Below are 26,065 nucleotides of genomic sequence, written 5' to 3'. Positions count from 1 at the left end.
GGGCCTGGTTTTTAACAAAGAGTTGCGGTACTTATTAGAGGGAGGGAGGGTTGGGGGAGGTATGATTTGAATCTTGCATTGATTCCAAAGATAAAAACACTTAACTACTTATTGGAGGGAGGGTTGGGGAAGGCATGATTCGAATCTTGCATTGATTCCAAAGATAAAAACACTTAACTACATTAGGTAGTAGTATAGAGCGTTCCGTAGCAACTAAAGTGTTCTCTATTTTATGGTTGATTTTTTCCTTGTGTAACCCTACCCCCTCATTTTCTGAAGATCATGCATAAACCTTGAATTGCTGACTGAATTTCTTGTTTATAATTGTTGTGAGAGGAACTGAATAAGGAACTCAAGTTATAAAGATCTCCCTCGTAAGAGATTAAAAATACAAGGCGCACAATAAGAATCAGACCAATAGAGACATGGATGTCACGAGTCTATTGGCGGAATGTGGAATTTTTTCTACGTAAAAGTTGGTTGTGCAAAGTTTGTTTTTTTTATAGAGACAGTGTGATTTGGCGAAATTTTTTTGGCTCAAGATAGCCAGAACCAGTAAGTTTTTCCTTAAAAAGACATGATAGTCTCAACTACAAAAAAATAATGCGGAGAATAGTCAAAATTGTGCATATTCCATTCTTTTACAATTCCACTCCATCCAGGTGAATATATCCTAAACACGAGCAATAAAAAGAAGCAAGTCACACGGGTGCAGAGTCACGATTGCTATTTGCTTGCAATTACAAGAATGAAAAACAAAGGCCACTTGCCCGAATATTGTGATGCATGGGGATATGTCACCCCTGTACAAGTTTCAAAGCATGGACAGAGCAGACCTCGCGTGGAGGTCCATAAATAAATCTGCATTGCAGTCTGGTGATGACTAAAGTAGATATTGCAGATGTTCATTGTATTTATAAATAAGGTTGTGCAGATAGTCCAAAGCATATGGCATGTGGGGCTCGAAACCTCCCCTGCTTCCTCACTCAGATTTGCACTATTATCTCATGCTTCACTGCACTTAATTTGGGTAAGAGTAATATATATAGCTGGATAAGTCTCCTGTCTTCTTGTAGTGCGACTATCATGCATTCTTAATTACTAGCTGTGTGTCTGTGTCATATCAGTTTCATTATAATTACACTGCAGCTGTTGCTTCAATCAGTATCTTTCTTCTTTTGCTACTATGGCTGCTATGAAATCTCTCTTTCTTCTCTTGCTCACTACTCTTACAGTTTCAACAATGGTATGCACCTCTCTTTTTTAAGATTCAAAATGCTATCTCTGCCTACATACTTTGCCAACTAACTTGTTCAACTGCCAATGATAATCCCAGGTTTCGACAAAAGATGATGACCTGTTGGAGGTAACCTTAGTTAATTAGCTAGTTTCAGTTTAACTGTATGTTCTCTTGGAGGCTGGTTAATTATGCCATTGTAAAACAGTTTCAGTTTAACTGTGTGTTCTCTTGTAGGCTGGTTATGCCATTGTAAAACCCTCCCCTGCTGTCCCGGTCAAAGCGCCACTGCCACCTTCAATTGGAATCCAGGTAACACCACCACCTCCACCACCCGTTCTTGCTCCACCGCTTAAGCCACCACCTGCAGCTCCCCAGCCCCCTCCACCAAGAAACACAAAAGGTAACACTAAAAGACTCCTGGTCATATCATGTGCATTTTAATTACATGCATATTCTGGTTTTTAATTTGTCAACTATGGAACTAGTATAGGTCTAACTAAAACGAAATCCGGGCTGAGCTGGGAAGAACAGTGAATAAATCGGTTTAGAAATTATTATTAAACGTTTGTGCCCAAAATATTTTGAATCCTGTTTCCGCGAGCATAAGGAAAATTTGTGACTATCCTGTGTTTGTGGTGGTGTTGATGTGTTTGATATGGTGCAGAATGTTACCCTCCATGTGTGGTGAGGTGCAAATTGCATTCAAGGAAGAATGTATGCCTGAGAGCTTGTGTGACATGCTGTGACAGATGCAAATGTGTTCCTCCTGGACAATATGGCAACAAAGAGAAGTGTGGCAAGTGCTATGCTAATATGACCACTCGCGGCGGAAGACCAAAGTGCCCCTGAACTCATGCCTAAATTACTACCACCACCAATCTCAACAAGCTGGAGGATATATATGTGTGTAATAAAATTTTGACACTAGTAAGCAAATAAATTGTAAGAGGTTCCCCGGCTGCACTGAGGAACCACTTATATCCTCTTGTTGTCTTTGTATCAAGTTTGTTTCTCCCTTGGACTGTATCTTTCTTAAACTTTACGTTATCCAGGAGCGATCTAGCAAGAGGTACGGGACACGTGTCCCCCGTAAGATTATTTTTCCATGTTTTCACCATTCAAAATTTTTCAAAATTTGAAAATATACATGTGTTTTTCGAAAATCTGTTTGATACCTCCCAAGAAAATAATCCTAGATCCGCCCCTAATCTTACCAAAAAAAATTCTAGAATGATCCGAAATTCATATGTCTACGAACCTAAACCAGACCCCAGAAGTTTACAAGTGTTTTTCGGGTTGGTAATAATCTGAGAAATTTAACCGTACCTCCAAACAAATGAAAACAAACATAACTATTAACCACAGCATAAGTCAGTACTAACGCCAGAAACGTAACGTTAGAACGCGAGCCAATGCTCTTCGGTATTGCCATCAGGCCAGTGACTCCATAACAGTACAAACCAATCGACAATGCCACAATGAACAAATAACACAGCTACAGCTATCACCAGGGTTCACCAAGTTTCCAAAACAACAAGAACGAATTTCCATAGTTCTTATCACCGATTAAACTACACATTCACTCGCCCTATAAAAAGGCCTCGCAACAATGAGATATGCACCAGCAATCCATCGCCACTCGAGACCTAATCATTAAAATATAATCATCGAGGTTGATTTCAGTTAGAATGGGTTTCGAGAAGATCGCTGCTGCTTTTGCTATCTGGTTTGTATTGGCAATATGCATGGTGGGTGCACAAGTGGAGTCACCTGCCTCTCCTCCTACTTCTTCAGCATCCTCGTACGGACTTGAATCCATCTTTATGGGAGTTGCAGGCGTGGCCATTTCATCTCTTGTTCTTAAAGCTCTTTCTTAAATCTGCTTGGTCCTGATTATATGTTGTGTGTTTTTCGATTCTTGTTTCGGGATTTTTCATGTCATGCTTTTGAAGTGGCAATGTGGCGGTAATAAACTGTGCAACGCGATTTGATGATTTAATGTATTTTTTCTATACGTGTTTTCATTTATGCAAATACAGATTTGTCATGTGCTAATATTTCATCTTATAACAACGCATAACAAAACGATCATTATGCACACGGTTTTCATTTTCTTTGTTTCTTTCGCTAGTGGAAAATTGAAAGCGACAAGAGAAGTGAATTGCATAAAAGAAAAAGGGGTTGTGATGGGTCCTTTTCCTAACTTTTTGTCGACCAAATGACTTGTGTATTGATATCTAGAATAGTAAAGAGTTCGAAGGAGCCGCGTTAAGAGAAGAAAACTAACTACACCATCTGTCTTATTTTAACTGCTTTTGACTTTTTTATACGTATTTTAAAGTGTTAAAAAAATCACATCTAAACATATTCATTCTTTATAAAATGAATATCAAATAAAAGTTTAGAATCTCAACTTTTATTTGATATAAGAACTGAATTTTTTTATTGAATGTAGATATTATTTTTTTACACCTCAATATACATGTTAAAAAGTCAAACATCAATAAAAATGGGGGAGAGGGAGTAATTAAGAAAATTTAGGGAATCACAGCAGCACAGATTAGAGAGTACAGGAATTCAGCTAAATATTCAGAACAACAAATGATAATTCTTTTGCTTGAAAATCTAAGGAATAAATTACACAAGTCTGATATGAATTGCTAATATTTTATTTTAGTATTTAGATAAAAGTTTCGAAAAAGATTTATTATTAATAATTATAATCTTGATTCTTGAATACGTCCTGGTCGATGGAAGCAGCAAGGCACGATCAAAATAGCGTGTTGAAATCAGAATGCAGAGGACGCCCCCCAAACAGTGTGAATGCAAGTGGGTATCTCCACACCCGGACAGTGCTGGGAAATCCGTTTGCCGGCTTTTAATTTTCGGATTTTCTAGAGACCACTAATTAAGCACTTTTTAATTAGAATGATCAATTTTTTATTATTTTTAATATTATTAACAATAACATCCTTTTATGCACATAAATTTTATGATTAAGAATTTTCCAGTTAAATAAAAAATAATTATTAATGTTTCCATAAATATATAATAGATTTAATTTATTAGTCTCCCAATCCTATTTAAAATTGGCCAATTTTTTTACTTTTAACTAACCTTTTTAAAATTATTCCGTATCCTTAAAATTATTTATGTATTTATGTTTATTGTTAGCCCTAATTATTGTATTAAATAATAAGCAGTTAATGTATAATTAATTAGAAAATCAGAATATGAATATATAGATGCAGAGATAGTCTAGAAAAAGTATGTAAGAAATATATTCAAGTACGAGAAAATTAGTCCTTTTCTTCTAAATTATAATTTGTATTGATTATATCAGTTTAAATCGTAACTGAACAATTATTTTTGTTCCACAAAATAGGATTTCTGGTATGGTCCGTTCTAAGTTATTGAAATAGTTGGACCAAATTTATTTCATACTTTACTTATCTTTCAAGATGAAATTAAAATTATATTTTACAAAACATCTAATTTTCGGTCCGATTTAATATTGAATGCAACTAGTATGATTCTCAGTCCTGAATTCACAGAATATACGATTTACGATCCGGCCATTTTTCAACTTTCATGCATGCACACACCACCATCGAATTATGGATTCGTCGGATTTTTAGAAAATGAATATTATCAAATCGATTTCGGTTTTAAAATAGGAAAAGGGTAAATAAAAGAGAATTATAACAACTTGACTAAGAATAACGAACAGAAAAGGGCAGTCCAATCATAATTTAGAAGTAAGGGACTAATTCGATATACTTGTGTCAAATTCATACGATCAATACAACACTATAATGAGATCAATACAACACTATAATGAGATAATATGAGTATAATTTACGGTACAAAATTTGATTGTGTTTGTTTGTTTTGTCATATTTTTTGGCCTGTGCAAATTGTTCCTACTTGAAAAATAGAAAGAAAAAGTCCACATAACAAAATGCCATTCATTTATAACTATAAGAGAGTTTTTTCACACTTACATCATCAAACAATTTTAACAGTTTTAAATAATATGAACACTCGTAATATAGTACCAGATAAAATCATTAACCCTTTAACTATAATTTATAATTAGTTAAAAAAAATAATATCATTAATATATATTAATATTATTAAATAATTGTAAATCAATGTATAACTTATAAAGACAACCTGGAGGTCAAATAAAAAATCTATATAAATAAGCGTGAATCTTCTCAACTATAATAATTTTTACTTCAAAATAAGGAGGAAGTTATCATGTAAATGATATAAGATAAATAATATTTATTGTTTATACTATCGATATATAATATAAAAAAAATAGTATAAAACTAATTTTTTTAAGAGAAAATGTATTAATATAATTTAAGTAAATTATAATTTATTGATATTAAAATACTAATAAATGATATTAAAATATATATTATAAATAATAAATTATAGATTATATATTCGCACGTGATTCGCACGATACTCGCACTTGGTGTGCACGCGATTTAAGACTAGTATTTAATACTCTTTTGATACGTTACATAATTCGTTTGACTTTTTACATTTGACTAGATATTTAAAATTAATACTTTTAAATTTTTTTGAATAAGAATATAACATTAATAAAAATATCAATTTTAAATATATGTTCGTTTCTAAAAATATATGTAAGAAATTAAGAGATTTATATAATTGATGAGATGGGATGAGCGTAGGAGTAAAATATTAACAATAATCCACTAGTACTGTACAGTGGAGTTCTCAAAAATATACAAGTGGAAAAGACCCAAGTCCACGCAAGCTGACACAATATTCACACAGGAAGTTTCCCAGAAATTAGTTACTCGCTGCAGTTGAATTTAGAGCAGTCCTGTAGTTGATAAATAAATTGTTTCCTTGGAAATGGCAATCTAAGAACCCAGTTCAGCATTACAAGCACACTGAAGAAAAAAGGAATAAAGATGAACCAGTAAACATTCCTTCACTTTTCAAACACATATGTATTATGTTTTGCGACTCGTGCACAAAATTCAATAAATCATTTGCGTTGATTTGTGTAATTTTTTATTTAATTTCCTTGTTTTATACTCCCTCCGTCCCTTTTTATCTGTCCATTTTGGGAAAAAAAACACATACCAAGGAATAATTGATTGCATGAACTTTTTCATTAAATACCTCTAATTAATATCTTGAAAATGGTGGAATACCCCTACTTTATGTCTTGAAAACATGAATTCAACCAAGTTTTAAATAAGTCAAGCCTTGAAAATTGAAATTATGGAGTTATATTTGAAAAACTATCATTAAATTAGTTTTGAAAATATAAATGGACAGATAAATAGGGACAAATTTTTACTTCCAAAGTGGACAGATAAATAGGGACGGAGGGAGTATTTGTTTTTTGTAGGTTCACCTATGAACAAGAGTTGGGGAATCATCTGGTATGCTCAGATCTTCTATCCAGTTGTTGGGCTTATAATCGCAAGGTCAATGAAGAAACCCCGCAAGTTGTGAACCTGGGCTTGTTGCCTCAAACTGTTAGATACAAACGTTTTGATGCTCAAGATTCTCGTGGTCTTGCTGTTATTGCTTTTTCTTCCTGCATTTCTATTGATCTTCATGGTGAGGGTCAACGTTTGGTTTCATCTGCAGACCTCGACTTGAAGCATTTTGATTTTCTTTCCACAAATTCTAACCCGTCCTTCTCTATAAATAACCTTGCTATACAACTTTTTCATTCTCTCCTTGCTCAACTGTCTCAGGAAAAGGTACTCTCTCTCTCCTCCCTCCCTCTCCGGCTCTCCCTCTCCCCCCTACCTCTCTATGGGTATGTGTTGGGGGGAAACCTTTGTGTATAATTTGCTGATAATTAGTGATACAGATCGTGAAATCTCTGTAGTTTGGCTGTTTGACTTGTATATGATAAAACCCATGTTGACTTTTAGAAAATGATAATATGATATCATCACTAATGTTCTTTTCAAAATAACACCATCATGAATATAGAAACACTCATTTTATCAATATATAGGAATGGATAAATGACGTTACTCTTTTAGAATAGATTAACGTTGGTGAATGGTGTATATCAATTATCAAGCCATCCCCAATTTCCCCTTTGCGATTGGAGTACAGTTGGTATGTGTAATTTGGTTTGCTTTCCTTTTAAAACACGATACTAATATGGTTCTGTTATGAATATAAGTGTGCCTACCACAATATTAACATTTGAGGTGGAAAAGGCTAAATATATTTATGGATGGTTTGGAGATTGCTTAGACCTATTTGATAATCATCATGTAGTAAGCAAACAAATAGTGGCAACTATGTAGCAAGTGTAGCCTTACTCGTTGGTTTTATGTCTACTGCAGATCGATACTACGAAACCCTTGATCATAACTGGGCATTCTCTTGGTGGATCTGTTGCCTCACTTTTCACAATATGGCTGCTAAACAACAGCTACAAGAAAATAGAGTACAGAAAAACCAAATATCCAATTTGCTTAACTTTTGGGTCACCATTACTTGGCAATGAGGGCCTTCAAAAAGCCATATCAGCACGGCCATCTTTGGATTCATGCTTTGTGCATGTCGTATTAAAGCATGACCCAGTACCTGGATTGTTCCTCTTACCCCACAACACTATTGACTCGGTGTCGAATTCCACAAGTCAATATAAATCTTTTGGTTTATACCTATTTTGCTCTGAATCTGGTGTTGCTTGTTTCTCTGAACCCGAGTTTGTCTTGGAGATATTGGGCATCTTTAGTTCACAGAATCGCCCATTTGGTGATTATGGATTGGTTTTGGAAGGCCTCAAAGGTAAGGCAATTGTTAAAGGCACACGTTTAGCTGGATTTGATAACGATCCATTGTGCACTGGGATCACATTACAGCTACAGGCAATTGGAATTCATGATATGCAGGTAAAATTATGTTACCATCTTATTACATTTTCAGCAAATTTAAAACCTTTTTTCAGTTTTTGCAACAGCCAAAACTTTCGTAAAAATGAAGTATGCACTTGTACAAGATCATACGTGGCAAATTTAATGCTTTCAAAATTTTACAGACTCAGTTGCAGAACAATGTCATGATCAGAAGAATTGAAACAAAGCAAAAGGAATTCTTCGAACGCAAAGCTTATCAAGTTGGTTTAGATGAAAGTTTAAAAAAAATGAAAACAGAAATGGCCTATATGGAGTGGTACAAGAAGACGACAAGGACTCGAGGAGGTTACTACGACACCTACAAAAGTTCAACTAGAAACCGAGATGAAACTGTAAGTAAAGCAAAATTGGTCAAATACCAAAGAAGTCTAACAAAGTGCTGGGCAAATGCTGTTTATGAAGCGAAGAGGACTGATGGAAAATCCTTCCCGTTTCGTCTCCTCATGGCAGGAAATAACTATAGGAGGATGGTGGAACCGCTTGATATAGCAGAATACTACAAAGGTTATAAACAAGGACAGAAAGACTACTGGGCCGGAGGAAGATCAGAGCATTATATTCTACTGGAGAAATGGCTAAATGAAATGCAAAGCACACCTAGTCAGAGGACTAAAAGTTGTAGTTTTAATGAGGATTCTTGCTTTTGGGCACATGTGGAAGAGGCATTAATGTTGGTCAAAATGTTAAGCAATGAAGAGAGCTCTCCCGAGAATGAGGAGCTATTCCGAAAACTGAACAAGTTTGAGGAGTATTTTATGGGTTCGATAGATAAGCATATAGTAGACCCTGAGATTTTCTTGGAAGGAAGCAGCTTCAAGTTATGGTGGAGCCTCTACAGTGATAAGAAAGGAGATTCTTACAAATCTCCTTTGGCTAATTATATGAGGGCTAGAAGTTATGAAGCTTTGTTGTAATATGCTGACAGAGTTCATGTGAAGCTAATGACGCGAAAACAAGAAAACGAGTAAACTTTGGATGGGAGTTCTTATGATATGTGTGTGTGTGTCATTGATTTCGTAGATGCGTGCTTAAACTTTTGTACAGGAAGAACTGGCAAAGCATTAGTCATGAGCTGGCTTGTTTTGATCTTAATAACGTGCAAGCAAGCATGGCTACTTAGTTAGATTCACTTACGATAAGGAATTTCGGTACATGGTTCATGGTTGTGAATAAGCGAGACCGACCTGAGTTTTCAGGGTTTTTTTTAACTCTTTAGAATTTATTTATGACTTGAGGTTCATGTTAAAAAAATAAAATCATGTTTTGGTTTAGCTGAGTCGTAATAACGAGTAGCTCTGTATATATAACTAGTTGAAAATCCGCGCGTTGCGGCGGCCTATAAAAATTATATTAATTATTTAATATTAATATTTGTAGAATAAAATAATTTTGTGGTTGTCTGATAAAAAGTATATTAATGATTCAAAATTAATATTTATAGGATAAAATAAATTTTATATTATAAAAATCTTGATGTAATACTAATAATAATATATAAATTGCAAAATTGGAATATAATTCATGGTGAAAAATGAAAATAAATTTATACATGTAATTAACAATTTAAAGTACGACGAATCTTAATTTTATTTGTGTTTTTTTAAAATAAATCATGTTCATATATCGTCACCTTCCTCCAATTTTTTTGGATTGATCGCCACAAAAAATCTAACTTAAATCCGTGAGATAGTGGTCTATAACTACCCTTGCTTGTAAGGATCTTTATTTTTAATACTCTATAAACAGCCTTCACTTAAAAGGTGCTTGAACGGAGCAAACAGATAATGCATGAATATTTTTTCCTGTATACAAAGTAAATCTTATAAAAATTAACAACAACAAACATGTCCGATGAACAAAACAAATATTATAAAAGAATAACCAACAAACATACATCACTAATAGTTAATTTTTTTATATCATCCATCAATATCAATATCATGTCAAGACTATATTCCTTTCCCATGTTTGGATTTGTCGACTCCCACATAGCGGTCGATAACTACCTTTGCTTGCAACAACTTTTATTTTTTTAATACTGTATAAACAACCTTCACTTATCGTGCCTTCACTTAAAAGTTGCTTGAACGGAGCAAACATATAATGCATGAATAATTTTTCCCTGTATAAAAAGTAAATCTTATAAAAATTAACAACAACAAACATGTCCGATGAAGAAAACAAATATTATAAAAGAATAACCAACAAACATACATCACTAATAGTTAATTTTTTGATATCATCCATTAATATCATGTCAAGACTATATTCTTTTCCCATGTTTGGATTTGTCAACTCCCACATAGCGATCAATAACTACCTTTGCTTGCAACAACCTTTTATTTTTTTTAATACTGTATAAACAACCTTCACTTATCGTTGCAGAATAACAACACCATCGAGTAATAAATCGAGGAAGAGAACTATCACCGGGGAGGTAGGGTTGTGGTATTGAGAGAGAAGAAGTTTTGTTTAGATGATCCAAAATCATACAATCTGTAGGGGTATTTATGGGTGCCAAAGACACTTGTGTGCTACTATTTCCCATAATTAAATAATTTGAAACAAAATCAGATTAAATTTTTCAAGCTACTATATTCCATAAATAATCTGAAACTTGCTTTTAATATATCCAAAACTGAAAAAGGCAGTTCTAATTTTTGATATTTTTCATCCAAAAATTCCAAAAAATTAGAAAAATAGAATGAAGCGATGTGAGAGGCGCCACATACACGTCCCTCGCTTCTCCTTTATATAAGTATATTGATTTATGTATACTAACTTATAGCCCGTGCAAGGCACGGGAGATTTTTAATTATTTATAAACTTTTTAAATATATTTTAAATGGTGTGAAAAAATTAATTTATAAATAATAAATTAAAATTGTATATATCATGCCAAAGTATTAAATTCTTTCTATCAAATTGTAAACCAACTCCTATTAGATTATATTTATAAATGTATTTTATATTAGAATTATTATAATGTCATTTAAATATTTTTTTAAAATTTTTTATGGTTCGAGATTAAAATTGATGAACACAATTTGTTTTGAATTAAGAAGATGAATCATAAACGTGCAATAAGATGGTAGAATTTGTTTTGGATTAAAAAAAAAAATTGTATTTGTTCCTCGCATAAATCAGGCTTATTAATTTTGAAATATATTAGGTAAAAATAAGTTTGTGACTGTGCGATTTATATGATTCTACAAATAAAATTGGTAGAAAATATTTATTTTGGATCAAAAAAAATCATAAACACGTGAAATACTGAATTTGTTTTGGATTCAGAAAAAGATTTATAAACATGCAAGTAGATATCAGTTGTCTTATGAAACAAAAGTTAATTTTGTTCTAATCCAACAGTGCTTATTTGTTCAATATACGATACGATGAATAAAAATAATCTTGTGACGGTGTGATTTATACGATTCCACAATTAAAATTTGTAGGAAATATTTATTTTGAATTAAAAAAAAACCAAAAACGCATGAAAGACAGAATTTGTGTTGAATTCAGAAAAGGAATTATAAACATGCAAGTAGATGCCAGTTTCCTTATAGAACAGAATTTAATTTTGTTCTAATCTAACGGTGCTTATTTGTTCAATATACGATCCAACGGATGATAAGCTTTTGGACCACAGGATCATGCGACCAAATTATCTCCCTTACGCTTATTATATATAAGTATATAATTATTAACATATTGGGTTGACATATAAAATTGAGAAACCAGGTTAAAATAAAAGAAATTAGTGATTCTATATAGTTATTATTCAACTTTTCAAATTGAAATTTTTATTTAATTTTTAAATTAAATAAATACACATGTATAAATGAAATATGATCATCACTCATCAAAATTGACTTCGGCCACGAACAAAATTTGTCAATTTGCTATAACTAAAGAATCTCAATTGATTTTATTCAAAAATTATATTGTATTAATAAAGAGATGAAAAAGAATTATGAATATGTCCGAGAGATGCGAAAAGAGATGATGAGATGAGAAGAGTGGTCATGGAGCATGAGAATGAGAAGGGGTCGAAAATGAAGATGGGAAGAGAGGAAGAAGGGCTCGCAATTGACCAAACAGATAAAATCGAACTAAATTATCCATTTTGGGTGAATCCAATTCGTTAATAGTTAAATTGATTATTTAATTAAATTTAAAAAATTTGAATCCAATTTAATTGTATTGAATTGTTTTTAGTTGAATGACTCAATTATAAATTTCAAGTCAATTGAATGACCAAAACGTCATTTAACCCCGACAAAACCAACCAAACCAGTCTTTTGTGTAAACATTCAAGCTACATGTATAAAAAGAGCAGAGACCTCAGCGGCTGAGTCGACGGAATTAGGACATAAAGGATTCAGACAGGAAACTTCCCCATAATTATATACTTCTTGCGGTTGTAGTTTATTTCAATAACGTAGATAGAAAAAAGTATTCTTGCTAATGTACGATACCCAGTTCTGCTGAGTTCACCTTACACGCAGAGGAAGAGAAGAAAATGATGAACCAGTAAACTCCCTTCGAGCAATCTTATAATACCTTTTAATTTTCAGATAAATATACGATGTTTTCAAATCTACCGAATATATCAATATATAGTTTACAAAGAAATTAACATGTCATTTGGATCATGTTCTGTGTTTTTTATTTGGTTCCATTTTCTCATCTTTGGGGTACTTGTTTGTTTTGTGTAGGTTCAACCATGAAGAAGAGTTGGGGAATCTTCTGATATGCTCAGATCTTATATCCAACTGTTGGGCTCATATTATGAAGGTCAATGAAGAAACCCCAAAAGAAGTTAATTCGAGCTTGTTGCCTCAGACTGTTAAATACAAACGTTTTGAATTTTTTGATGCTCGAAATTCTACTGATGTTACTATTATAGCTTTTTCTTGCTCTATGATTTCTAGTGATCTTCGTGGTGAGGGTCAACGTTTAGTTTCATCTGCAGACCTCAACTTGGAGCTCTTTGATTTTCTTTCCACAAATTCCAACCCTTCCTTCTCTCTTCATAACCTTGCTATACAACTTTTTCATTCTCTCCTTGCTCAACTCATTCAAGAAAAGGTACTCTCTCCATATTGTATTATATGTATGTTAGACTGTTAGCTTAGTATGTTTTTACTGATAATTGGATGTACAGATCATTAAATCTCTGTAATTTGGCTGTTTAACCATTGGCTTTGGATTTAGTCATTTAGATACTCATTCTTTTAATATTATGATAAAAAAAATTAATAGGTTCGCACATATCTTACCTTCCACACAGTTTGCTCACGAGTGGAGCACACTTTGTTTGTTTGGTTTGGTTTGGTTTAATTTGCTTTGATTTTCACGGTTCATACTGATATGGTTCTTCTTTGAGTAACACTATTCTGTTATGGAAATGGCTGGAAAATTATGAAATTGTGACCGATGATAGAGAAAGTTTTCTATTAGCATACAGATAGTAGTAACTATATACTAAGTGTGGCCTTACTCGTTGGTTGTATGTCCTGCTGCAGATTAATACTACGAAACCCTTGATCATTACTGGGCATTCTCTTGGGGGATCTGTTGCCTCGCTGTTCACAATATGGCTGCTAAACAACAGCTACAAGAAAATAGAGTACAGAAAAACCAAATTCCCAATTTGCTTAACTTTTGGGTCACCGTTACTTGGCAATGAGGGCCTTCAAAAAGCCATATCAGGACGGCCATCTTGGGATTCATGCTTTGTGCATGTCGTCTCAACACAAGATCCAGTTCCCGGGTTGTTTCTATCACCCCACAACACCATTGACTCGGAGTCCTGTTTTGAAAGCAAATATAAGTCCTTTGGTTTATACCTCTTCTGCTCTGAATCCCGCTTTGCTTGTATCTCTAAACCTGAGTTAGTCTTGGAACTATTATGGGCCTTTAGTTCAAAGAATCTGCCCTTCAATGATTATGGATTGCTCTTGAAAGGAGTTAAAAGCAAGGCAATTGTTAGAGGGATTGATCTAGTTGAGTGTGATAACAATCCATTCCGCACTGGGATCACATTACAGCTACAAGCAATTGGAATTCATGATACGCTGGTAAAATATGTTAACATCTCAACTACTTATTAAGAAAGTTATAAACTTTTTTGCAACTACTAAAAATAACAGAACTCACATTTGTTAAAGATTACACTTGACACATTTAATGCTTGCAAATTTCTACAAAATCAACTGCAGAACAAAGACTTGATCGGAAGAATTGTGACAAAGCAAAAGGAATCCTTAGAACGCAAAGCTTATGAAGTTGGTTTAGATGAAAGTTTGAAGAAGATGAAAATAGAAATGACCTATATGGAGTGGTACAAGAAGACTACAAGGACTCGAGGAGGTTATTACGACACCTACAAAAGTTCAGCTCGAAGCCGAAATGAAAGTGTAACTAAAGCAGTATTGGTCAAACACCAAAGAAGTCTCACAAAGTGCTGGGCAAATGCTGTTTATGAAGAGAGGAGAACTGATGCAAAATCATTCACATTTTGTCTCCTCATGGCAGGAAATAACTATAGGAGGATGGTGGAACCGCTTGATATAGCAGAATACTACAAAGGTTATTGTTGATAGAGGAATTTGGTAATCAACAAAGATGAGGTTCACGGCCGGAATCAAGATCCGTGACGGTGGTTTTGGTCGCTGGAGAGTGGTGGTTGTTTGTTTTAGGGGGTGGCTGAGATTAGAGTTTTGAGTTGGTCTCACGTGCTCTCAACTCATGATCCCCCAATGTGCCTACGTACCCCTATATTTATAGGGGATCAAGCCATACGTAGTTCTATGGAACCAGGAGTCCTAGTTTGATCAGGACTAGGCCTCTTGGCAATAAGGTCGGAGATAGGCCGAAGGCCCATCTTGGAGAATCCTACTCCTGTTAGAATTAGTCTTGAGTATGACTACCTCAGACTCCTAATCCAAATAGATCACGGATTCAACGATATCTCCACTACGAGAGATAGCATCTACCACGAGTCCACGACTCTTATGGAGAAGTTATCTGGGGGAGCCATGACTAACCCCTCGAGGTGCAGGGACACGTCCTCACCTCTCGGTGAGGTCTTCATCTTCAAACAAGGTAGACAAGGAGCCAAATTACACGATCGTCTCAATCCCCCGATGAGGGCTAACTCACCAGAATACAGGATCCAGACATATGATCGGCCTTCGTGTTACCCCGGAGGGCCTTCAAGAGCCATGATCACCTCAAGCCCCCACACGAGGGTTAACTCGGCAGATAGCAGGATTGAGGATTGTAGATCATGCCCGGATGAGCCCGGGAACTATCAGATGAGCCTGATAACTACCAAATGAGCTTGGTAACTAGTCTTCATATCCCTCGGAAGGGTCGTCACGGAGACTCACTCATCCTCTTTCTTTCATCATGTATTTCATAACTATGCCTCTTCTGAGTCAAAGGACGCGCCCTGATAGGGAGGACGTGTCCTTCCCAATTCCCGTCTTCATCCCTGTTTACTGGACAAGAGACCGCACCTCCCGGGCCATGTCTGGGGAGGGCGCTTCCTTCCCTTATCTTGTCTTCAATCCTCCTTACTGGACAAGAGACCGCACCTCCCGGGCCATGTCTGGGGAGGGCGCGTCCTCCCCTCCACATGATATACAAAAACAGCTACAACACCTCGGAAGAGTCGTCGTATCCCCCGGAGGGGTCGTCATATCCCCCCCGGAGGGGTAGGTCTTCCTATCCCCGGAGGGACGGTCTTCGTCTCCCTCGGAAGGGTTGTCTCAGCGAATGTACACTCTCCCATAAGAAGAGCCTTCTTACAACACATCAGACAGGTCCTTCTTTAACATGAGGTCGCGCCCCCGGGGAGGCGAGGACACCCCGTTAAAGGCACGCCCTTGGTCTTCATCTCATTGTCAACTTCTTACAAGGGACGCGCCCCTCGGTCACCTCCGAAGAGGGCGTGCCCTCCTCCACATATTACAGGACGTGGGTGGACGGAGGTCGGTCGCGTCTCTCCATCAACACTCTCAAGTAAGGCGTCCCTCCTTGTGACTCGGAGGACGCGTCCTTTTCAAGCAACACCAAGGGTCGGTCGCATCCTCCCTTTATAAGCAGGAGGACGCCTCCTCTTCACGCAACACCAAGGGTCGATCGCATCCTCCCCTTATAAGCAGGAGGACGCGTCCTCTTCATGGGACACGTGTGACCTGGAGGACACATCCCTCCTTCCGACGCGGAGGACGCGTCCTCTTCATTAAGATACGCAACATCGGCGGATCAGTCGCGTCACGGAGGGCTGCGCCCTTCCGTTCAGACTAGTGTCTTCAAGGGTCGGTCGCGTCCTCCCTTTATAAGCAGGAGGACGCGTCCTTCCTTTATATAGGACTCTTAGCCCAATTCATGTCTTACTTAGTTAAACTAAGTACATACTTGGCCCAACAAGGACCTAGCCAAATTTGGCTATAACAAGTACTCCCCAAATTTTCTTGATATTGGAGATATCAGGGAAATTTTTACTCCATACCACACATCCTCTTCCGAGAGCGCGTCCGCGCATAGAGGCGTGACGTAAGCCACTTCTATTCCTCGACATTCCAAGATGCAGGCTGTGCACAAGCCTTGCATGTATATAATGTCGGTGTCTTTGATCATTTAGCAAAGTTGCTAAGCATGAGGCTGTCGCGTCTTCTTGATGTGTTCATAAATAATAAGCAATCTTTATGTAGACAAAAGAAAACAGGGGGCGCGGCCTATCTGTCGTTGACAGTGGCGCAGCTTCGCTTATTCCTTCCAAATGACACATTCAACCATAACATTCGCGCCAATGAACTTCAACAAAAGAAGGGCGCGCCTTCGCTGTGCGAAGGTTTGTGGCTTTTTTTTCAGCCTTACTGTGTCCATGGTATCTGGGAATAGTAAATATAAGGCGCGACTTACAGAATGGCGCCGCCTAGTTATAACATGACCCCTTTTAATTCTTTTTGTTAAAGAATTGCCTAAGCAGAGGGCGCGGCTGATGGCGCTGCCTTGCAATATTTCTTTTCTTTCAAGGACTGTATAAGCAGAGGGCGCAGCCTTACTTGTAAGGCTCTTTTGATCTTTTCCAAGGATTAAGTAGAGGGCGCGGCCTTTGGCGCAGCTTTACTTTTTCACGCGTGAATCACTTGCTTAAGAAATTCAAAAGGACCACTCCCCAGTCCATACATCATCCCATACGAGGCATCACGAATCTTATCGTGGTTTAAAAAAGCTCCGGTGCATCGCACGGGTCCCAGAGCTAATAGCTCAATGGGGAATTAATAGTATAAACTGTTATCCAGAGCATATCATGAATATGTAAGATCCAGAGCGTATCATGGATGCGCAAGTATAATGTCCAGAGCGTATTATGGATGCGCAAATATAGTATCCAGAGCATATCATGGACACGTAAATAATCATAGCATCCAGAGTAAATCGTGGATGACATCCAGAGCGTATCATGGATGGTTAAAATTCATAGTACCCAGAGCTAGTCATGGATAATTTGGTAACCTTTGAAAGGCCTTAAGTGTACCTTAATCAAAGACCTTGCAGGTATCATGCTACGTTCCCGTAGAACGGAGGGCGCGCCCTCATCAAGATGGACAGCTCCTTTAGCATGTTAGACTTGACCTGCACTTTATCATGTATACGACTTAATACTGATGGTCAGTGTTACCTCACGACGCGCCCTGTTAGGGGAAGACGCGTCCTCCCAAATTATCAACCCTGGAAACATGACCTTGGAACTCGGGGTGCGTCCAACTAGGAGGAGGCGCGTCTTTGAAGCATCTCCCTTCTCAACATTATTATCCTGGGGGCGCGCCCTCATGTGCTTCCTCAAGTGATGAGTACTTCCGGGAGGACGCGCCCTAGGGAGGGACGTGACCTCTTCAAGACTAGTGAGCTCCTTCCTGAGTATGTTTGTCTTCACAAAGTATCATATGAAGCAATTAATGCATCAGACATACCAGAGGGCGCGCCCTGTCAGAGGGAGGCGCGCAATTCGTTCTCTGATAGAATACTGGTTGGATATGGCGTACCCCTTTAGGAGGGCGCGCCTTGTTGGAGGAAAGTGCGACTACTCCTCACGGCGAAGAGGTGTATTCCTCATAAAGGTAACACCATATTACCTGTGAATTTACACATGTAGTAGTCTTAGGGAACCAAATACTGGGGGAGTTTAGTATTTACCTGAGGGCGCGCCCGGTCAGGGGAAGGCGCGCACCCTTACGACTTTTCGAGCTAGGTTCCATCTCAATAGCTCGCCCTTCGTAACCTTCCCGTTCATATCATCACACGTGGTCAGGCCTTCAACATGCGCCTCTCGCGAACCTCAAATTACTTGCTCTGGGGAGGGCGCGCCCCTTCAGAAAACCGTTGAGGCTTCCAGGGAGGCGATCTCCTTCTCGTAAAGACTCAAACCACAACAGACTTGTTAGCAATAACATGCGAAAGCATTGTGAGAATCTTACCCGGAGGTGCGCCTTCTTCGGAGGTGTCAGGGAATTCATTCCTCACGGTGGTAGTCGAGCACCACATCACTTGGAGGTGTACCCTGTCAGAGGGAGGTGTACCCTGTCCTGGGGAGGTGTACTCTATCCGGGGGAGGTGTACCCTGTCCGGGGGAGGCGTACCCTCTTCGTAGGTGTCAAGGGATGCATTCCTCACGGTGGTCGTCAGACACCACATCACCTGGAGGCGTACCCTGTCAGGGGAGGTGTACTCTCTCCGGGGGAGGCGTACCCTCTTCGTAGGTGTCAAGGGATGAATTCCTCACGGTGGTCGTCGGACACCACATCACCTGGAGGCGTACCCTGTCAGGGGAGGTGTACTCTCTCCGGGGGAGGTGTACTCTGTCCGGGGGAGGCGTACCCTCTTCGTAGGTGTCAAGTCTCCGAAAATCGCATCCTTCGCTGACTCCCCGGTCCAGAATACCTTGTTCGCACATTAGGTTACCTCCTAGAATTTAGTTGATGATCGTCCTCCTTCAAACTCCCGATGGAGATATCGTCCTTTTTCTGAAAAAGTAGATGAAGGTCTCCTCCTCTTTTGTGCTCTAGCCATCGCCCTGCCGGAAAACGCTCCTCCTCTACGTGCGAATCTCCGTCGTGTGACATCTCTTCCTCCTAAGATGAAGATCTTGAATAGCCCCTCCTTCTAGCGCCAATTTGTTGATAGAGGAATTTGGTAATCAACAAAGATGAGGTTCACGGCCGGAATCAAGATCCGTGACGGTGGTTTTGGTCGCTGGAGAGTGGTGGTTGTTTGTTTTAGGGGGTGGCTGAGATTAGAGTTTTGAGTTGGTCTCACGTGCTCTCAACTCATGATCCCCCAATGTGCCTACGTACCCCTATATTTATAGGGGATCAAGCCATACGTAGTTCTATGGAACCAGGAGTCCTAGTTTGATCAGGACTAGGCCTCTTGGCAATAAGGTCGGAGATAGGCCGAAGGCCCATCTTGGAGAATCCTACTCCTGTTAGAATTAGTCTTGAGTATGACTACCTCAGACTCCTAATCCAAATAGATCACGGATTCAACGATATCTCCACTACGAGAGATAGCATCTACCACGAGTCCACGACTCTTATGGAGAAGTTATCTGGGGGAGCCATGACTAACCCCTCGAGGTGCAGGGACACGTCCTCACCTCTCGGTGAGGTCTTCATCTTCAAACAAGGTAGACAAGGAGCCAAATTACACGATCGTCTCAATCCCCCGATGAGGGCTAACTCACCAGAATACAGGATCCAGACATATGATCGGCCTTCGTGTTACCCCGGAGGGCCTTCAAGAGCCATGATCACCTCAAGCCCCCACACGAGGGTTAACTCGGCAGATAGCAGGATTGAGGATTGTAGATCATGCCCGGATGAGCCCGGGAACTATCAGATGAGCCTGATAACTACCAAATGAGCTTGGTAACTAGTCTTCATATCCCTCGGAAGGGTCGTCACGGAGACTCACTCATCCTCTTTCTTTCATCATGTATTTCATAACTATGCCTCTTCTGAGTCAAAGGACGCGCCCTGATAGGGAGGACGTGTCCTTCCCAATTCCCGTCTTCATCCCTGTTTACTGGACAAGAGACCGCACCTCCCGGGCCATGTCTGGGGAGGGCGCTTCCTTCCCTTATCTTGTCTTCAATCCTCCTTACTGGACAAGAGACCGCACCTCCCGGGCCATGTCTGGGGAGGGCGCGTCCTCCCCTCCACATGATATACAAAAACAGCTACAACACCTCGGAAGAGTCGTCGTATCCCCCGGAGGGGTCGTCATATCCCCCCCGGAGGGGTAGGTCTTCCTATCCCCGGAGGGACGGTCTTCGTCTCCCTCGGAAGGGTTGTCTCAGCGAATGTACACTCTCCCATAAGAAGAGCCTTCTTACAACACATCAGACAGGTCCTTCTTTAACATGAGGTCGCGCCCCCGGGGAGGCGAGGACACCCCGTTAAAGGCACGCCCTTGGTCTTCATCTCATTGTCAACTTCTTACAAGGGACGCGCCCCTCGGTCACCTCCGAAGAGGGCGTGCCCTCCTCCACATATTACAGGACGTGGGTGGACGGAGGTCGGTCGCGTCTCTCCATCAACACTCTCAAGTAAGGCGTCCCTCCTTGTGACTCGGAGGACGCGTCCTTTTCAAGCAACACCAAGGGTCGGTCGCATCCTCCCTTTATAAGCAGGAGGACGCCTCCTCTTCACGCAACACCAAGGGTCGATCGCATCCTCCCCTTATAAGCAGGAGGACGCGTCCTCTTCATGGGACACGTGTGACCTGGAGGACACATCCCTCCTTCCGACGCGGAGGACGCGTCCTCTTCATTAAGATACGCAACATCGGCGGATCAGTCGCGTCACGGAGGGCTGCGCCCTTCCGTTCAGACTAGTGTCTTCAAGGGTCGGTCGCGTCCTCCCTTTATAAGCAGGAGGACGCGTCCTTCCTTTATATAGGACTCTTAGCCCAATTCATGTCTTACTTAGTTAAACTAAGTACATACTTGGCCCAACAAGGACCTAGCCAAATTTGGCTATAACAGTTATAAACAAGGCCAGAAAGACTACTGGGCCGGAGGTAGATCAGAGCATTATATTCTGTTGGAGAAATGGCTAAATGAAATGCAAATCACGCCTAGTCAGAGGACTAAAAACTGTAGTTTTAATGTGGATTCTTGCTTTTGGGCACATGTGGAAGAGGCTTTAATTTTGGTCAAAATGTTAAGCACTGAAGAGAGCTCTCCCGAGAATGAGGAGCTATTCCGAAAACTAAACAACTTTGAGGAGTATGTGATGGATTCGATAGCTAAGCGTATAGTAGACCCTGAGATTTTCTTGGAAGGAAGCAGCTTCCAGTTATGGTGGAGCCTATACAGTGATAAGAAAGGAGATTCTTGCAAATCCCCTTTGGCTAATTATATGAGGGCTAGAAGTTATGAAGCTTTGTTGTAATATGCTGACAGAGTTCATGTGAAGCTAATGACGCGAAAACAAGAAAACGAGTAAACTTTGGATGGGAGTGGAAGTCTTAAAGCGGCTCAAACTGGCACCAATGTTAAGACTTCTTATGATGTGTGTGTGTGTCATTGATTTCGTAGATGCGTGCTTAAACTTTTGTACAGGAAGAACTGGCTAAGCATTAGTCATGAGCTAGCTTGTTTTGATCTTAATAAAGGGCAAGCAAGCATGCTACATTGCTACTTGGTTAGAATCACTTTCGGTAAGGACGTTTGGTAACATGGTTGTGAATAAGCGAAACCGACCTGAGTTTTCAGGTTTCAACTCTTTAGAATTTATTTATGACTTGAGGTTCATGCCAAAATTTAAAATCACCTTTTCGTTTAGCTGAGTCGTGATAACGAATAGTTCTGTATATATAATTTATGTACTACCTCCCTCCCATTTTAATCGCTTTTGATTTTTTACACGTATTTTAAGATGTTAAAAAAATCACATCTAAACATATGATCTGGACGACAGAGGATAAGCTCTTTACCACTAAGCTATCCAACCGTGCTCAAGAATTGAATTTTTTATTGAGTATAGATATTGTTTTTTCACATTTCAATATACATGTCAGAAAATCAAATATCAGTTAAAATGGGACAGATATTGGGTTGCCAAATAATTTGAAACCAAGTTAGATTAAAAGAAATAAGTGATTATGGGACCGTTTGGACGAGGTTAAAAGAAGTAGTTTCTTGCTTAAACTAAACTAAAAAAGTGGAGTAGAAGTGAGAAGTAGAAGTAAAAGTTTTAAGTTGTTAAAGTGTTTGGTAACTTCAACTTTTAAATTTTTTTAATGTTTGGATAGTTTGATTTATAAGTTGGTGCAGTTTTGGTATTATAAAATATTTTTTTAAAAAAAAATTTATATTGATAATAGATAAAACTTGGTAACAAATTAAAATAAAAAATAATTGAAATATATTTTAAAAATAATAAAACTTGATAAAAAATAATTAAACTTTAACACAAAATAATTGAAATACAAAATAATTAAACTTGATATTTTTTAAAATAGTTTTTTCATTGATAATAGATAAAACTTGGTAACAAATAAAATATATTGCAAAAGTATTTTTTTGTTTATTTCAAAATAAAAAAATATCATAAAGTGAAGGGGTTAGACTGTTTTGTTTCTCACGAGACACGAGAGACGCGTAAAAAAAAGAGAGAAGCACCGAAAAAAAAGTAAGGGAACAAAGCTTCTCACTTCTGGCGTTGGAATCCAAAAAAAAGCACTCCGACTTTTTTGGCCAAACAGACCTTGGGCTCCTGAAGTGGAGTTCTCTCTAAAAAAAACGAGTGATTCTTCGATCCAAACACCCCCTGTATATAGCTATTATTCAACTTTTCAAATTAAAATTTTTATTTAGTTTTTAAATTAAATAAATACATATGTATAAATGAAATATGATCATCACTCATCAACATTGACTCCTCCCTGAACAAAATTTGTCGATTTGCTATAGTTAAAAAATATTAGTTAAATTTATTCGAAAATTATATTAATAAAGAGATGAAAAAGAACGATGAGTATGTCCGAGAAATGTAAGAAGAGATGTTGAAATGAGAAGAGTGATCCATGGAGCATGAGAATGAGAAAGAAGGGGTGGAAAATGAAGAGGCCAAGGGAGGTAAAAGTGTTCGTAATCGAACCAAACAGATAAAATCGAACTAAACTATCCATTGTTTCGATTACAAATTTTTAAACCCAATTACATTGGATCTTTGACTATTACTAAAATATAAAAATTAAATATAAACAATCTAATACTCCCTCCCATTTCTTAATGTTTGGGTTGGGCACGGAGGTTAAGAAATATGTATAAAGTAATGGAAAAGAGAAAGAAAAGTGGGTGAAGTGGTGGGACTCATTAATTTTTAATGTATTAAAAGAAGATAATGGAGTAAAAGTAGTGTGAAAAGGAAAGAAAAGCGAAAAAGTAGTGGGACCCATTAACTATTTTGGGTAAGTTTTGAAGTGTAAAAAATTGGATGGGACACCCCAAAAATGAAAGTGTAAAGAAATGGAAGGTACGGAGAGAGTATATATATGTGCCCTATATTAAAATAACTTATTTTATACAATAAAAGAAAGTAAGTACTCCTAAGAAACGAAAAAGATAAAGAAAGTGCTTAAAATTTTCCCAAGAAATTTTCTCTTCGGAGAGTTGTGGGTATTTTTCTCGTGAACTTTTAGAAGGAGAAGAAAAGTAATCAAACACCGTCATTATAACGCGCGGCGGAAAAAGTAGACAAACATCTGGTCCCACTACTCACATGTAGTATAGTAGAACTGTAGTCGGGCAGAATACATGGGTCGGCAACAACCATATGACTTGATATTCTTTACGCTTTCGGTTTTCGAATTAATGTTTGACCCTCTTCGTTTGAAACTGCCAGTAGATCATACCTTAATTGTACTCCCTCCGTCCCTAAATACTTTTCTTGTTTGTACTTTTCACGTTTGCCAACACACATTTTTGATCGTTAATATTTTTCATTTAGTAGTAGCATTAAATATAAAAACTTCACCGTATTAAAGTACTCGTGAATACGAATCTAACGAGATCACTCATGACTATATTTAGTTTTATAGATTAGATGTAAATTAGTAATTTGTCTCATGTTATGAACAGTACCGACATTACAAATAGGAAAAGAAAAATACCGACATTACAAATAGGAAAAGAAAAAAGATACGGAGGGAGTATCAAGTATCAAGTATCAACCAATAATTAAATCAATCAGTATAATTAACGGCAAAGGTCCCTCCACTACAATTCCTTTTTGTCGTCATCTGTTACATGCTCCCATTGATGTCCAGTACCGGGGTAAATTTGAAACTCCCCACCGGAAATTATGAACCAAAATTGTATTGTCATGATCTGGTTAATCTTATTTATAAATAAAGATAAAGATTTATGTATAGAGAAAAATATATAAATTTTATAAATTTTACCTTTTTCTTACTAAATAACAGATACAAAATACATCCTTAATATTTATATCTAAATTTTTTATTATAAAATATAATTTTAAAAAAAAAGAGAAAAAACTTTTAACTTTAAAAAGAAAATCTTATCCAAACAAGCCTCTTTTACGTCTCCTGTTTGATATTTTTGGTTACTTGGAGTCCTTTACTTTACATTTCAATTCGTTAGCTCCCGAATTGCAAAAAATATTGACGTAGCTTATTCTTCAGTCATGTATGTCGAACTCTCTTCATGCCTAATCGTCAAGTGTATCATTACTCGAGCCTGCCTATATATTGGATTTGTGTTAATGCAAGATGGACACCCTATACGAGGAGTTATCGGTCTGTATACTAAGAATTATTCACACTGCAATTTGTACTGTTGGAGATGGGAGCTATGCCTTGCATGAAAGTCAGTATGAAAATGGTGTTCATTCCGAAGTACAGGTGACTGCGATCTAGCGTTTGAGTCCAACACAGAGGATATGATAAAAGATAATTACGATTATGACGGCATTACGAAACCTCTGTCCTTTTTACAGGCAAATGTGAAGGTCTACGACATAATTGATAGATCAAAAGAAACAACCAACCTAGAGTAGAGGTTCCGAGGAAAAGCACAAACCAAATTATACAAGCAGGGGGTGAAAAGGTTAAGATGTGAGCTGCTATACAACAACAAAAGGAGTATAGACGTTCTACAACAACAAACAGAGCAATGAAATCACAAGACCCTATGGAAGAACAAGAAACAGTTAAATGGACCAAACTCTGAGCTGAATGATAGAATCTCGCAGTCACAGCATTCAGCTCCTACAGAGAGGCCTAACTAGAAGCGACTAACTAATCCAAGAGTTTAAACCTCTTTGTGTTAAATGCTCATGACACCAGAAGTTAGTTTGTGAGGAATTGGCATGTATTACATAAATTACGATCAAACAGTTGATCATGGCCTTTTACAAATGTTTCCTATTTCAAAGAAAGTGTGTAGATGCTTATATGAATTTTATCACAAGATGCGGCAGGGCTGGCAGGTACTCGGGATCATTTATGAAATCCTTACGAGTCACCACACCAATGCGGGCACGATGAAGTTAATATCAGAGATGCTAATTGCTGAATTCTGCACTTAATTATTATTAACAATATCTTGGTACAGTATAAAATCAATCTTCCACCACACACCATGATCCATGAGAGATTAGTTGTTCTGTATATTTGTGCTGCTTGAAAAGTTATGGTGACAACAGAAAAGGACTACTTTGAAGGGGATCAGTGAACATTGAAAACCAAGTGTTTAGCAACAAAACAAAAAACAAGCAATGCCAAGAGAAGATGTAAAGAAAAACGCATACTGAAATTCGACAAAAACCCT

The 26,065-nt window shown here is 37.9% G+C and overlaps 3 protein-coding genes across 5 annotated transcripts; all 3 read left to right on the top strand.

The window, feature by feature from the left end:
- Positions 1-884: 884 nt before the first annotated feature.
- On the top strand, positions 885-3,274 carry LOC108215740 (gibberellin-regulated protein 14-like). 3 transcript variants are annotated; one of them, XM_017388298.2, is made up of 5 exons: positions 885-1,030; positions 1,128-1,246; positions 1,337-1,366; positions 1,475-1,640; positions 1,905-3,274. In XM_017388298.2, exons 2-5 carry the CDS (start codon positions 1,187-1,189, stop codon positions 2,087-2,089), a joined length of 441 nt encoding a protein of 146 aa, XP_017243787.1. In that variant the 5' UTR covers positions 885-1,030; positions 1,128-1,186; the 3' UTR covers positions 2,090-3,274. The 3 variants fall into 3 exon arrangements, with proteins under 3 accessions (XP_017243787.1, XP_017243788.1, XP_017243786.1); XM_017388299.2 differs by having other exon boundaries at positions 886-1,030; positions 1,150-1,246; XM_017388297.2 differs by lacking the exon at positions 885-1,030 and having other exon boundaries at positions 1,038-1,246.
- A 2,774-nt stretch (positions 3,275-6,048) lies between these two features.
- On the top strand, positions 6,049-9,465 carry LOC108215607 (senescence-associated carboxylesterase 101). The gene is made up of 4 exons (XM_017388117.2): positions 6,049-6,206; positions 6,645-7,005; positions 7,609-8,163; positions 8,310-9,465. The coding sequence occupies exons 1-4, from the start codon at positions 6,199-6,201 to the stop codon at positions 9,099-9,101; spliced, it is 1,716 nt and encodes a 571-aa protein (XP_017243606.1). The 5' UTR covers positions 6,049-6,198; the 3' UTR covers positions 9,102-9,465.
- A 3,030-nt stretch (positions 9,466-12,495) lies between these two features.
- Positions 12,496-22,007, top strand: LOC108216718 (senescence-associated carboxylesterase 101). The gene is made up of 4 exons (XM_064091856.1): positions 12,496-12,720; positions 12,906-13,278; positions 13,716-14,270; positions 14,412-22,007. The coding sequence occupies exons 1-4, from the start codon at positions 12,710-12,712 to the stop codon at positions 14,790-14,792; spliced, it is 1,320 nt and encodes a 439-aa protein (XP_063947926.1). The 5' UTR covers positions 12,496-12,709; the 3' UTR covers positions 14,793-22,007.
- The last annotated feature ends 4,058 nt before the right edge of the window (positions 22,008-26,065 follow it).

This window comes from Daucus carota, chromosome 4, assembly GCF_001625215.2.
Source record: "Daucus carota subsp. sativus chromosome 4, DH1 v3.0, whole genome shotgun sequence".
Taxonomy (NCBI): Eukaryota; Viridiplantae; Streptophyta; class Magnoliopsida; order Apiales; family Apiaceae; genus Daucus; species Daucus carota.
This window is presented reverse-complemented; position numbering and strand designations above follow the sequence as displayed.

Coding starts and splice junctions, on each gene's coding strand:
- LOC108215740 (XM_017388298.2), top strand. CDS start 1,187: ATGGCTGCTATGAAATCTCTCTTTCTTCTCTTGCTCACTACTCTTACA. Junction 1,367..1,474: donor AAGATGATGACCTGTTGGAG/GTAACCTTAGTT, acceptor GTTCTCTTGTAG/GCTGGTTATGCCATTGTAAA. Junction 1,641..1,904: donor TCCACCAAGAAACACAAAAG/GTAACACTAAAA, acceptor GATATGGTGCAG/AATGTTACCCTCCATGTGTG.
- LOC108215607 (XM_017388117.2), top strand. Junction 7,006..7,608: donor CTCAACTGTCTCAGGAAAAG/GTACTCTCTCTC, acceptor TGTCTACTGCAG/ATCGATACTACGAAACCCTT. Junction 8,164..8,309: donor TTGGAATTCATGATATGCAG/GTAAAATTATGT, acceptor AAAATTTTACAG/ACTCAGTTGCAGAACAATGT.
- LOC108216718 (XM_064091856.1), top strand. Junction 13,279..13,715: donor CTCAACTCATTCAAGAAAAG/GTACTCTCTCCA, acceptor GTCCTGCTGCAG/ATTAATACTACGAAACCCTT. Junction 14,271..14,411: donor TTGGAATTCATGATACGCTG/GTAAAATATGTT, acceptor AATCAACTGCAG/AACAAAGACTTGATCGGAAG.